We start from the raw sequence: 14,274 nt of genomic DNA, 5'->3' as shown, positions 1-14,274 counted from the left end.
AAGGTCCTTTCCAACCCTAACTATTCTATGATTCTATTCTATGATTCTCTAAAAAGTTATTTTGTACTTGCTTTAAAGCCTCACTGGGGAGAGTCTGATTGGCAGCACATTGCAACGTGCTTCAAAGCCTTCAAACTGACAAGGTTTGTACTACAACCACAGGGGAACCACCTGTCTCACCTCAACAGCACTGACTGGCTTTGCTGGCTTAAAGCTGCTCTACTTACCAAATGCCCCAGTGATTGGTGCTGGACACAAGGCCATCAGCTGATAGCCATGACTATCAGAACCACTAGTCCAGGCTGCTGATGTCATGCTGGGACTGCAACAAGTGATAGCAGTCAAAGAGTAAGTTTTGGGACTACAGTGATTTCATATAACTGGGTTGCAAAACTTCTTCATGGCCCATATGAATGTCAAAAAGAACATAATATAGATGTTGTTGGATAGATGGAATCCTGGTTCAAGGCACTACAGATGTTTTTCACAGAGTATTAATTTGGTGGCCCTCTATGATGGGGCTACAGAACTGATGGACAGAGGTAGAGCAGTTGATGTCATCTACCTGGACTTGTGTAAAGCTTTCGAAACTGTACCACACGACACCCTTGTCTCTAAATTGGAGAGACATCAGTTTGATAGGTGGACCACTCGGTGGATAAAGAACTGGCTGGATGGCCGCACACAAAGAGTTGCAGTCAGTGGCTCAGTGTCCAGCTGGAGACCAGTAATGAGTGGTGTCCCTCAGGGATTGGTGTTGGGACCGGTCTTGTTTAACATCTTCATTGCTGACATGGACAGTGGGATTGAGTGCACCCTCAGCAAGTTTGCTGATGACACCAAGCTGTGTGGTTCGGTTGATACGCTGGAGGGAAGGAATGCCCTCCAGAGGGACCTTGACACGCTTGTGAGGTTGGCTGATGCCAACCTTATGAAGTTTAATCATTCCAAGTGCAAGATCCCACACCTGGGTTGGAGCAATCCCAGGCATAGCTACAGGTTGAGCAGAGAAGAGATTCAGAGCAGCCCTGTGAAGAAGGACTTGGGGGTGTTGGTCGATGAGAAAATGAACATGAGCCGGCAGCGTGCAGCCGTGTCCTCAACATAAAAAGGACATGGAACTCTTGGAACAAGTCTAGAGGAGGGCCACAAGGATGATCAGGGGACTGGAGCACCTCCCATATGAAGACAGGCTGAGAAAGTTGGGGCTGTTCAGTCTGGAGAAGAGAAGGCTGCGTGGAGACCTCATAGCAGCCTTCCAGTATCTGAAGGGGGCCTATAAGGATGCTGGGGAGGGACTCTTCATCAGGGACTGTAGTGATAGGACAAGGGGTAAAGGATTAAAACTTAAACAGGGGAAGTTCAGGTTAGATATAAGGAAGAAGTTCTTTACTATGAGGGTGGTGAGGCACTGGAATGGGTTGCCCAGGGAGGTTGTGAATGCTTCACCCCGTCAGCGTTCAAGTCCAGGCTGGATAAAGCCTTGGGTGGCATGGTTTAGTGTGAGGTGTCCTTGCCCATGGCAGGGGGGATTGGAACTACATCGTCTTAAGCTGTTTTCCAACCCTAACTATTCTATAATTCTATACAGGTCCAGGAAAAATATTGAGAAGATGTCTACGCCAATAAATTTAAATTTTTCTTAACATCACCAAAACATCTCCAGACATTAGATGCTAATGTTTATATATATATATACATATTTAATTTCATACTTTTCCTTTTCAGATATGCCACACATCTGAAATGCTATTACTATGAAACAACAGTGGAGACATATACTAGGTTCAACATATATGACCTAAGCTAAGGACCCACAGTGGAATACTGAGATAAAAGACAACTAGAAATCACAGAACCCAGTAAGTTACAAGGTTCTGTTTTGATATGATCATTATGACAAAGAAGGTCTGTGAAGTCGGTAGTCTAACAGCTGCTTTTTGAATGAGTGTCTGAGGAATCTGAAAAGTCTTGTGCTTTATGGGACAGTGTTTAAATGAAATAACCTGCAACATCCCTTTTAGACACAACACAGGCATCCTCCAGAGATGTATCTTCCATTTCTTAACCCATGTGTCCTGGTTTAAGCCCAGCCGTAACTCAGAACCATGCAGCCGCTTTCTTTTCTTTTTCTACTGCCTTTGTTTGATCCTCTATAAGGATGAAGTATGACATAAAGATATTGAGAAAGAATGGACAACTATCCGCACTTTTAAAGGAAAAACAGTGGCATAGAAGCTATTTCCAGAGCTAAGCATAAACACCTCCCTTTATCGCCTTCAAATCTATTCACCTCCAAAAATACCATTCTTCTATATTTGTAAGCAAATCTTTAAATTAGTAATTGTGCACGGGTTATATACTTTTCTCACCTCTTCAGCTTCATGTGCTATTAATTGATCCATTAACATTTTCCGCCGTCTCTTTTCTCGTTGTTCTCTAGAAAACGTATCTTCCTCTAAACGTTTTTTAATTTTCCTTACATAGTCATCATCTGAATAAACACTTAATAGCTCACTTGCTGTCTGTTCTGTAGTTTCTGGAATTGTTTCTTGCAACTTCTGTGCTTGCAATGATTCTTCTATATCACTGATTAAAAAGATTAAAAAGATTACTGACTTTATAGGAATTATGGTTCTTAGAGATGCTTTCATTCAGATCCCTATATAATTATGTGGAAGTCTGACAAATGCACAACAGCACTCTGTGGGCACTGTGGTTACTTTTTTGCTGCTCTTGTGCCCCACAATGGCCACTAAGTCCAGAGGAGGGCTCCAGCCAACACTGACTTGAGCCAACTGTCAATTCGTTCATTTGCTAATATGAAGTCAAATTCTACAGAAACAGGAAATTATGATGGCTCACAGAATATCAGAGAAATATGGGTTACTTTTTAATATGTTCATATGCTTTGGGTGCAGTTTTGCAGTTATTAGTCACATTTTGTTTACACACAGAAGTATCCACAGCAGCCACCTCTTCTGAGTATGTTATGCATGTCACTAAAGATGACAGAATGACTAAATCATTCACATATAATTCAAGATACAGATAAGTCTAAGGAGAAAGGTTACTTCTATTTTCTTTGATATGTGTTACTGTGTACGTACATCCACAACCATTCTTGTCTCTTTGCAAACCTAACTGACCTTACAGACTCAGTGACTGGAATGAACAGAGAAGAGAAGCACTTTATGTCCTTTGTTGCTATATATATGGTAAAAAGTAGAGAAGGAAGTTTGAGCCATCCCTACTACAACTAAAAGTAAGGTAAAAACACTGTGATGGTGCTGGAGCTGGAGTATTTAGAGTGCTAGTGGAAAGTCACAGTTAAAACTAAACAAGATATCACATTTTCCTCAAATAGATGTCCACATAGATAGTAGGCACCTGAGGTAGGATCCTGTCTAACCTTAACAATCTAATATTCAATTATTTACCTGTCAGTGATTTGGCTGTGTAGTGCATAGGCAATAGATTTCTCAAATTTACTAATCTCCTTATATGCGTCCTGAAGAAATAACAAAAAAATTAATGTTTTTTTTCTCTTCACAAAACACAAAGGTTCAGTAGACTAAGGATTTACAAATTATTTTTTGTCAGTTTACTCCAATGGAAATGTTTACACTGAAAATATTTTTAGCATCAGCTAGATGAAAAAAAAAACAAGACTATTTCCCTTTCCTACTTTTCATTTCCTTCCTGCCTGCCCTTTTCCCAGCCATGTCCACTACCCAGAAAATCCTAAGATTTTGCAGCTGTTCATTTTGCAAGGTAATTCTGATTTTGCATAGGACTCCAGCAATTTATATAATTCCTACCATTCAGGGACTTGAAACAAGATATTCTGGCTATGACCTGCTTTAGATTTAGTAGCCTGGATTTATCCCTGATAGTCACTCAAGCAACTATGTTACTTTTGTACGCTCGATTTCTAAATGCACCATTGTGCAGCTGTAAAAACTGATTAACATTTGCATTCCTGATGACAACCGAATCCATGAACTATAAGATTACAATCTAAGTAATCTCCAGCACTAGATAATATAGAATTGCTTTATTTTATCTCTGCACTGCCATCATCTCTTGATTTGGTCTATGACTGCTGTCTATTTCAGCTGTTACTAACATTTTTGATAGAGCAGACAGTGTTATAGTGTGTGTTACAGAAGAGTTCATACATTATGTGCAAACCGTCATGCACAAATGAGAAGGTAACAGTAGTACTTTTATTTCACATATTCTACTCAGTAAACTAAAAGCTGTCAGCAATTAAATTAGTATCTACCTATGGTATTTATTCAATAAGAACTTTCAGTTACATAAAAGCTAATTCTTCCTAAGTAACAAATGCAGAATTATTCTAGTATTTAGCCAAATTTTCACTGGTTGAATCTACTACACCATTTTAACATTGTATTGTCTGCTTTTGGAGAGTGCAAGTACAATATTTTTAAATCTAAATGCTCCTAGGAATTATCTGGTTTTCAAGGTCATATAATTAACATTAAAAGAATAAAGATGATAGTTACCTCTGCTTCTCTTTTTTTCCTTAAGAATTTTTTTGCTTCAATAGCTTTTATGGTGTGGCTTGGTGGTGGCTTTGGAGTCTGTAAAATGGCTTCTTGAATCCTAGCCATTATTTCATTTTGCCTCTTTCTTCCTACATGATGCTGAATATTCAATATCGTATGTTCAGATAATTGAGTTGAAACAAAATACATCCTATGGCCCTAATACGTTACCTATGTATCTACGAAGTAAATGTAATTAAGCCTTAGGAAAAAAGTCTTTCTGGAAGAAAGTAGTAGAGCTTATCAGGCTCCAGGCTTCTGCAGTGGCTGAATTTACTCCTTTTTTTGTGTTTGTTTTTTGTTGTTTGTTTTTAAGTGGATTACACAAATGCCATAGAACAAATAATTCTTTATCTTTTGTCCACAGTTAAATGTCTTACAGTATTCTCAGCCACTGTAGTCATAAACTACCATTTTTATATCAAGGAGTAGATGCTGTAAAATGCATTTTGAAGTATCATTATGAATAATTTGACGATTTAGCAATATGCTAATATATGTTCTCAATATTTGAGGATGAAGACTTTTTTTTAACTGCCATTATGAAATGGTACATCTTACATACATAAGCAAATACTGTGATGCAATAGAAGCCAATCTGTAACAAAAAAAGACCAATCAGTTTGTGCACAGTGCCTAATAGGCATTTAAGGGCTTGTACTAAATTCTAGCTCTACTATGGCACCTGTTTCAAGTCAGAATTTAGTACAGAAACTCAGAATACCAGTTTTCTGGTACCAAAACCAAGAATACCATTATGTAATATTACTGCTGAACAATGAGTGTCAGATGATCAAGAAGTAAGAAACATCTAAATTACACTACTTAGAAGTGCACTACAGTTACATGCAGTGAAAGTGGATAAAAGGGTTTTTTGCAAAGAATCTAGGATAGTTGAAAAATAAATATGCACTACATCAAAGATACAAAAATAAATATGTAATATAACAAATATTTAAAAATATGTACTACAGCAAATATGATATTTTCTTCTAGATTTTTATTTTTAATATTTTGAATATTGATTGTATTTTCTTTTCCAGATACATGAAGGGACTCTTTTTTTTTTTTTTTTTCATTCTTGTTCATACAGTGGCAATAGAGCGGCTAAATAACCACAGACTCTCTCTCTTTATGTCACATAAAATGCATCTCAAATTAGTCAACTTCACTTTCACTGTGATTCAGCATGCCTTGGATAGCTGGCCAATTTCTCTATCTAAACTCCAGGCTGTACACGGGCTGCGTTCCTGTATCTTAAGATGTTAGTTCCTGTTTTTTATTTTATCAGAACAGCTACACAGAGCTGCATTTTGAGGCCATACCCACTACAGGTTCCCTCCCCTATGTCTTTTTCCTGCTTTTGATCAATGCTTCATCTTCATTAGTGAAGAATGTCACAGAACTCTTTTACAAGGACACCTTAAACACATACAGTAGTAAAATTTGCACCTAGTCTTAAAATCTATAAATATTTTCCAAGCATAACAATATGCATGTATTCTTAATATAACGTTAAGTGATTTTAAAATATTAATACTTTTAAGGCCTTATAATAGCATATTGTCTTTATATCTACACATTAATGACTGCTATGCTTATTCCTTCCCTTTGTTTTTGTGTAAACATGACTATGTGGCACAGAATTATCAAGCATTCACACTGGCTTTAACTCATTTTGTACATGACCTTAAGAAAATCCTTCTTCAGAACTATATAAGAAGTTCACCTTTTCAATGTCTTGCGTTTTTCTTTCCTCTTGGAGCTTCTGAATTTTCTGTTGCTCTGCAATATGTTTACAAGCTATTTTATCTTCTGCTGCCTTAGATTTTTTTTCAAACTGCTCTGCGATCTGTTGTAGTTGCAAATCAAACTGACGTGGTGTTAAAGTTTTCAAACGCTACAATTCCACATCAAGAAATTAAATCAGAAGCAGTATGAAACAGATTTAAATAATTAAATATTACAATTTTGATATAGTAATTTCAATCTGTTGTCCTGTGCTAATGTACACAGAACATCTAAACATGGTTGATTATTTTTCAGAAAAAACAGGACTAGCTCCATTGAAAATAATAGGCAGATCTGAACTTAAGCAATACCAAACTTTGTCTAGTTTGGAGGAAAGGAGTCTAAGGGGCAACCTCCTTGCTCTCTACACCTTCCTGAGGAGGGAAAGCAGAGAGGGAGATGCTGGTGTCTCCTCTCTGGTACCCACTGACAGGACACATTGGAATGGTTCAAAGTGGCATCAGAAGAGGTTTAGACTGGACATCAGGAAGCATTTCTCTACCAAGAGGGTGACCAAACACTGCAACAAGCTTCCTAGAGACGTGGTCGATGTCCCAAGCCTATCAGTGTTTAAGATGCATTTGGACCTTGCCCTTAATAACATATTTTAAATTTTAGTCAGTCCTGAAGTGATAAGACTAGTCAGACCAGATGACTGTTGTAGGTCCCTTCCAACTGGAACTGTTCTATTCTAGTGAAACAGATGGATGGGAAATTCAACTTAAATATACAGAAAAAAAAAACCCAAACTGGAAAGGTAAAAAATAATTTACCCAGACAGGCTATGAAGTCTTCACATTTCGAGATATTCAAAACCTGACTGAACAAAGTGCTGAGCAAACTGTTCCAGTTGACTTTTCTTAGGGTGGGGGGTGGATTAAGTGACCCCAAAAGCCCCTTCCAACCTCAGCTATTCTACAGTTCAAATACCATTCTGAAACTTTCTATTGACAGGAACCATTCTCAGTTCCTTTATGCTCTTTAAACTGACCCTCTGTAGGTGAAGGGATATTTTGACTGCTGCGTGCTATCCTTGGGCTTGTTGGATAACTTTCTGCATGTAGACCATTTTTCAGGAAGTGTGTCAGAAAAAAAAGTGACATTTCACCCAGCTGAATTTGATTTATGATATATAGCTTCTTAAAGATTGTTCATCCTGATAACAAATTGTGGTCTGCATATGCTGAACATTACTACTGAAGACAAGAATGTCCTTAACAGAATCTATTGCATCAATACTGACTTCCTCTCGGATACTGTCTTTCTCCTTTGCTTTTTCCTCTTTGTATTACTCAGCATACGTTTATTGCAGACTGGAGTGTAGTATAAATATATGGAAAGATATGCAAGAGAAGGAACCAAACCGCTGTGTTACAAAGCTCAACACAATTATAAATAGGCTTCCTGGAGGGGAAATTAGTTTAAGTTGATACCCAGACCACAGTAGAGTCTGCAATCTGTACTTATCAAATGAGTAAAAAGGCAGCTGGTGAGCAACTACAAGCCTTTGTTGCTATATGTAACACAGAATGAGCCAAAACAAAGGAACGCAAACCACAGATAATCAATACCTTCATGAGTCACAGACAAACAGTGTAATCCCATGGTCTCTGTATAAAAAATAAAACTAAGGACTGCTTCTTTTCCATATACATATGAGATTTTGAATAGGAGATTTAAAAAGTGGGAAGGGAAGCGAGCATAATGCTTGGAATGTACATGTAAACCTGCTATGGTTTTTCCTATATATTTATACAAAATAGGCACAGTTAGTTACCTCTCGATACAAAATACTTTCAATAGACTTAAGCTTTACAGTTGCTGCAGGTGTCATTGCTTCCATGGCTACTCTGGTGAGCTTTGTCTTTCTCTTCTTTTCCAAGGCAATATACAATTCATATAACAGCTTTGTTGCAGCCCCATGCTGTCCTGTCATGATGTTTTGGGCCACATTCTCATTAAACTGCACACCAAGGAGATGAAGCGTGGGCTCCAGGCGAGAAAAATTGTTAAGTTTTGCAATTGCAACCCTATATGATTAAGAACAACAACACAGAAAAAAAAAAAGAGCATAAACTTATTTTCCATTCTACCTTGCTTCAATGAGCATGGTCACATCTTACAAAGATAGTATGGGAAAAGAAAACACAGAGGACTTCCTTAAAATAATATGATACACACTTTGTCTTAGGTTTTATACTGGAGTACACAAAACTGCATTGATCTAGCAGGCATAATGTTTGGAAAAAATAGAGAACACATTGGGTTACATAAATCTTGATGCATACACATACAAAGTGCATCTGACAGCAAAAGCTTACCCCCAATTGCAGCTAATTTTATACCATTCAAAAAGAGTACAGAGTTAGAATGACATTTCTATATAAATTGTATCAATTCACTTGAGCTCGAAGCAGCCAAAATTTAGGAAAATTAAAAAAAAAAAAAAAAAAAAAAAAAGAAAGCCCTGTAGTCCCTTAACCTGCACAATCCTTTGTCATACTTCTCCGATAAAAAGAAAGGAAAGATGGGTTGGACTAGTGTGGGAAACAAAGACTATGGTCTCAATGAGTATTTTACATTCAAAACTGAAATAGTGGATTGCAGGTTAACATTTCTCTTGATATGCAGATTCTCCTGTGGAAGCACTCAAAATCAACAGCTATACAGGACAAAACCCAGTAACAATAAATCATCACTGTACCACAATTAACACACTGAATTTCATTTAAAAAATCCATAACTTCAACCTGAGTCAGAACATCATGCTTTCTACACTGCTCTATCACTTGAGTTCACACCGTTTATTCACACGAACCAACAAGCTTTTGAGGTCAACTGAGCTACAGCATAATTGTACAGAAATGTCCACTTTTAACTTAAGATGTTCCGGTAACACAGAACTCACCTTATTCCTAGAGAAAAAAGTCCAGGAGCTCATTATTCTCACCATAATAGCTCGTACCTTATTTCTTACACAATTATATATAACTGCAGCTCACAACTATTGAAAATTTTTCTGCAGTTTGAGCAAAGGCCCTATTGTCATAAATCACCTCACATGCATTGAGAAGCTGTGATGATACCACTTCTTAATGTTTTGTTCTGTAATCAGATCAGATGGAATTTCTTAACCTTGTTTCCTAGTACAAAAATCTTATTTCAAGACAATTTTCAGGGAAAGCCACAATTTTTCCTTTTTTTTTTTTTTTCAAATATGTACAACCAAATTGGAAAAAGTTTTCCAGTAGTATTCCTTTATAAAAGTAGTATCATTTTCTCAATTATTATTCCCTTGCTTTTATGTACCGGTATTAGCTCTTACATTGCACAGTTCTTGGACGTAGAATCATAGAATCATAGAACAGTTATGGTTGGAAAGGACCTTAAGATCATCTAGTTCTAACTCCTCTGCCATGGGCAGAGACACCTCACGCTAAACCATGTCACCCAATGCTCTATCCAGCCTGGCCTTGAACACCACCAGTGATGGAGCATTCACAGTTTCCCTGGGCAACCCATTCCAGTGCCTCACCACCCTCACAGGAAAAAATTTCTTCCTTATATCCAACCTAAACTTCCCCTGTTTAAGTTTTAACTCTTTACCCCTTGTCCTGTCACCACAGTCCCTAATGAGAGTCCCTCCCCAGCATCCCTGTACGCCCCCTTCAGGTATCGGAGGGCTGCTATGAGGTCTCCATGCAGCCTTCTCTTCTCCAGGCTGAACAGCCCCAACTTTCTCAGCCAACCTTCATATGGGAGGTGCTCCAGTCCCCTGATCATCCTCGTGGCCCTCCTCTGGACTTGTTCCCACACTTCCATGTCCTTTATATGTTGAGGACACCAGAACTGCACACAGTACTCTAAGTGAAGTCTCATGAGAGCAGAGTAGAGGGGCAGGATCACCTCCTTCGACCTGCTGGTCACGCTCCTTTTGATGCAGCCCAGGATATGGTTGGCTTTCTGGGCTGCGAGCACACACTGAAACCGGCTGCTTATGTTCATTTTCTCATCGACCAGCACACCCAAGTTCATCTCCACAGGGCTGCTCTGAATCTCTTCCCTGCCCAAGCTGTAAGATCTTGAGTAGTCTGTAACAATGACCCACATTCTTTTCTGTTAGTGCCTTCTAGATTACAGTAGCCTATCCTAAAAAATAAATCTACATTTATCCCACCACAATCCCAACAGGTATGATTTTGCCTTAGACTATGCTAAAATATACTAAAGTGACACCAGCTTACCAAATGATCCACGAAAAACATGCTATTTCTTAAGAGCAGAGTCTAAATTTTCGAAGTATTACCTTATAGATATTAAGTAAGATCAGACAGTTAAAGGTTCTTGCAGGATTCCAAGACCATACAATGAGTATCACACCACAATAATTAAGGTGCAGAAGAAATATTCTGGAATTGAGAAAACATTGCCTCAATTCTGAATAGTTGTCAAAAGATCAATATCAAAAAATAATTAAGAAAGATGAAAACTTCAAATCATCTTTACAAAGTTATGAAGTTCTGAGGTAAAGAACACACACAGTCCTCCTCCCTCTCATATGCCAGATACTCACAGAACTTAAGAACTGTCAAGGCCCTTCCATGGACTTGCTCAAAGACATCCATGTCTTTTTTTGTCAGCCCTTTCCTCCAGCCCATCAATGTCCCTCTGAAGGGCAGCACAACAATCTGGTGTATTGACTGCTCCCTCCAGTTTGCTGAGGGTCCACTGTGTCTCAATTTTGCAGGCTGGTAAAGAAGACGATAAATGATATCGGTTTCACAATGCACACTGGGCTACACCAGTGACTGCTGACCATCAGCTGCACTTCACATTGCTGCTCACAACCCCTTGAGTCTGGCAGTTCACTCAGTTTTGAGTCCATCTCACTGTCCCTCTACCTTGCCCATATTTCATCAGTCTGTCTATGAGGATGTGAAGGAAGACAGTGTCAAAAGTAAATGTAAACACCACATCTTCCCATCAACCACCAAGCCTGCCACCTCATTGTAGAAGGCTGTCAGGTTTGTCAGGCGTGATTTTCCCTTCCTAAAACCATGTTGACAAGTCCCAGTCATCTGCTTGTGTTTAATATACTTAGAAATGTTTTCCATGCTTATTTGCTCCATCAGTTCCTAGGGACTGAGATGGTGCTGACTGGCTTCTAGATTCCCAATGACCCTTTCTTGCTCTCCTTGAAGAGAGGGTGGCAGCTACGCTCTTTTCATCCTAGGAGTTGCCCCCAGTTACCATGACCTTGCAAAGATTATTAAGAGTGGCCTAGCAATGACATCAGCCAGCTCCCTCAGCATGTGTCGGTACATGCCATGAGGTCCCATGGACTTGTGTAGTTCCAGTTTATGTAAATGTTCCTTAGAGCCAATCCTCCTCTACCAAGGGTAAATCTTTCTTGCTGCAGACTTCCCTGCTAGTATCAGGGGCTTGTGATATCTGAGTCAGAGTTTTACCAGTAAAGCAGACCAAGACAGAAAAGGCATTAAGTAATTCAGCCTTTTCCATGGCAGACTGAGTATTTGAGAGTCTGGGAGGGATATTGACCGATGGAGCTGTACGCTGCCATCTATGATGCTTGTCAGCCAATTCACCATGGCCACAGAGGCTGGTCCTGGATCTGTTTTGCACCAGCAGGAAGGCAGCATCACAAGGGATAACAAAAGGTTGAAGAAAGTTACAGCATTGAGAGATTCAAGAAACTTGTTCTTATCCTCTGAGACACCCTTACAGAATAAGCAAATGCCCTGGGTATGGTGGACAAAGCACATAATGAGATAGAAGAGGAACCAGTGCAAACAGTCTTGTCAAAGGCAGAGAGATCAGCCCCTCACAATAAAACCTGCCTTAAGACAAGCACCAAGAAGAAACAACGGTGAGTTACGGTCATTGGTGATTCTCCCCTGTGCAGAATGGAAGCACCTGTTTGCAGACCACATCCTCCTTTTAGGGCAATCTGCTTTTTCTCTGGGTTCAAAATTAGGGATGTAACTACAGGGCTGAAGAGCTTAGTACAATTTTCAAACTACTACTCATTCCTGCTCTTTCACATGGGTACTAATGATGTCACAACAAAAAGTCTGAGGTGACTCAACAGAGATTTCAGAGCCCTAGGAAGAATGCTATAAAATTTGGGAGTGTTTTCCTCAATGTAAGCACTGATGGGCTTTTTTCCACTGGGTCCTGTGTACCATTCAGCAGTAAGCTCATGCTTTCTTTAGCTTCCCTTTAGCTTGCCCACTCCTCTCCAGATCATGAACTTCACCATGTCATGGTTACTGCAGATAATAAATACTAGGTTTAGTAGATCATCTCCCCTCTTCAGCAGCTCAATCACATTTCTCAGGAAGTTATCATCACTGCACTCCAGAGACCTTCTGGATTGCTTGTGCTTGTCAGTGTTTCTTTTCCAGCACATACCAGAAAAAAGTGTGAATGCTTCTCCGATAATGCCATCTTCTCAGCACTTCCTTAATTGCATGCATACATTTGGGGTGGGCAGACTTGGGCACTGTTTTTTCCCTCTTATTCATATCACCCTCCTCCTCTTGCTTGCCAGTCTAGACCACCACTTCCTTACCTGTTTGAGGATAACCATCTCTTCCCAACCCCCAGTTCCTAGTTTATGGCTCATCAGCATCAGCCTCTTGGCAAAGATGTGCCCAACCTGGTCAGATGGATCCATCTCTTCCTAGCAGTCTTCCATCTTCAGAGAGAATCCCATGACTACAAAAACCAAATCCCTCATGCTGACAGCAGCTGCACAACCTGTAGAATCTATCCTTATCAAGCTTTTCCACCTCACCACTGGAATTAAGGGAAAAAACACCTGGGCCCCCCATACCTTTGACTTTTGCCTCTAGAGTCACTCTTGATACAGTCCAGGTCTGTCTGGCAGTACCCTTGCTGCCCACATAGGAAAGCAGCAGGTAACAGTATAAGGGCTAGACAAGCCTCTGCAGTCCCTGACCCACCCCCCAGCAAGCAGCAAACCTCCCCGGCCAGCAGACCTCCCTAGGTCAGCAGACAGGTACCTCCACCTCCTGCAAGAGAAAGTCTCCAGCTACTATCCCTCACCTTCTCCTCCTGGTGCCCTGGGGTGATTCAGACTGAGCCGGCTCAGATTCTTTATTGCACAGTTATCAGCCTCTCATCTGCCACCAAGGTAATGATCCTGTTCTGCAGCTGCAGATCAGTTGAGCCAGAACATGCCTACTCTTGCCAGAAGTCACAAGCTGCCAGTAATCTCCTTTTCCCAACCCAACAAGCACAGATTCTGCCTGCCTCTCTCTCAGCACAGCTGTGTGCTCAGGTTCTGATATCTGTAGTGTCTCACAGAAGATTCAGTCCATATCCTTTTCATCATCTGTGATGCTGAGCAGTCTACTGACCTCCTTCTGTAGCAGCTTGACTTTGTGACACATATCACCTGTGAGCACACACCTCTGAAGAAAAAGCTGCCACCACACCCTGCCCAAAGCTTGGTAAAGACTCTGGGCATTTCCTACAGCCTGAAACATGAAGAACTGCCTCCTTTGTCTGGACAGCAATCTGAGTTGAGGCCTCTGACATTCTCAGCATTTGCTCCAGTTGGTACTGGAAATCATGTTCCATTGTACATCATCACCTTTACTGAGCATGCATACACTGTCTCAGCCTCACAATACATCTCCACCATTTTCATTTTAGTGAAGATTTAACGGTCACCACCACACCATACCTCTGGACTCCTAGGTCTACACAGCTCCTGGGGACAGTGTTAGTATCTCCAGTGGTAGAGACATCCTTGATTCATAGCACCATAGAATGGTTAGGACTAAGATCATCTAGTTCCAGCTCCCCTGCCATGGGCAGAGACACCTCACACTAGACCATGTCACCCAAGGCTTTATCCAGC

At 40.1% G+C, this 14,274-nt stretch overlaps 1 protein-coding gene across 16 annotated transcripts in view; it reads right to left on the bottom strand.

Annotated features, from left to right (window-relative positions):
* The window catches only part of SPEF2 (sperm flagellar 2), an 88,676-nt gene that overhangs the window by 72,569 nt on the left and 1,833 nt on the right, over positions 1 to 14,274 (bottom strand). For all 16 annotated transcript variants that reach the window (XR_009726218.1, XR_009726217.1, XR_009726216.1 and 13 more), the window contains exons 3-7: positions 8,143 to 8,395; positions 6,304 to 6,474; positions 4,533 to 4,673; positions 3,441 to 3,511; positions 2,373 to 2,589 (exon numbers count right to left, since the gene is read on the bottom strand). Coding sequence is in view for 12 of the 16 variants with exons in the window: in XM_061357953.1 (XP_061213937.1) it covers positions 2,373 to 2,589; positions 3,441 to 3,511; positions 4,533 to 4,673; positions 6,304 to 6,474; positions 8,143 to 8,395 (853 nt within the window). In the remaining 4 variants the exon portion in view is untranslated. The remainder of the gene's footprint in view (positions 1 to 2,372; positions 2,590 to 3,440; positions 3,512 to 4,532; positions 4,674 to 6,303; positions 6,475 to 8,142; positions 8,396 to 14,274) is intronic.

This window comes from Neopsephotus bourkii, unplaced genomic scaffold (genome assembly GCF_033783945.1).
Source record: "Neopsephotus bourkii isolate Nb327-2 ecotype Australia unplaced genomic scaffold, CSIRO-AGI_Nbou_v1 NB_933, whole genome shotgun sequence".
In the NCBI taxonomy this organism is placed as follows: Eukaryota; Metazoa; Chordata; class Aves; order Psittaciformes; family Psittacidae; genus Neopsephotus; species Neopsephotus bourkii.
The sequence above is the reverse complement of the archived record's forward strand: the minus strand, read 5'-3'. Positions and strand labels throughout refer to the sequence as shown.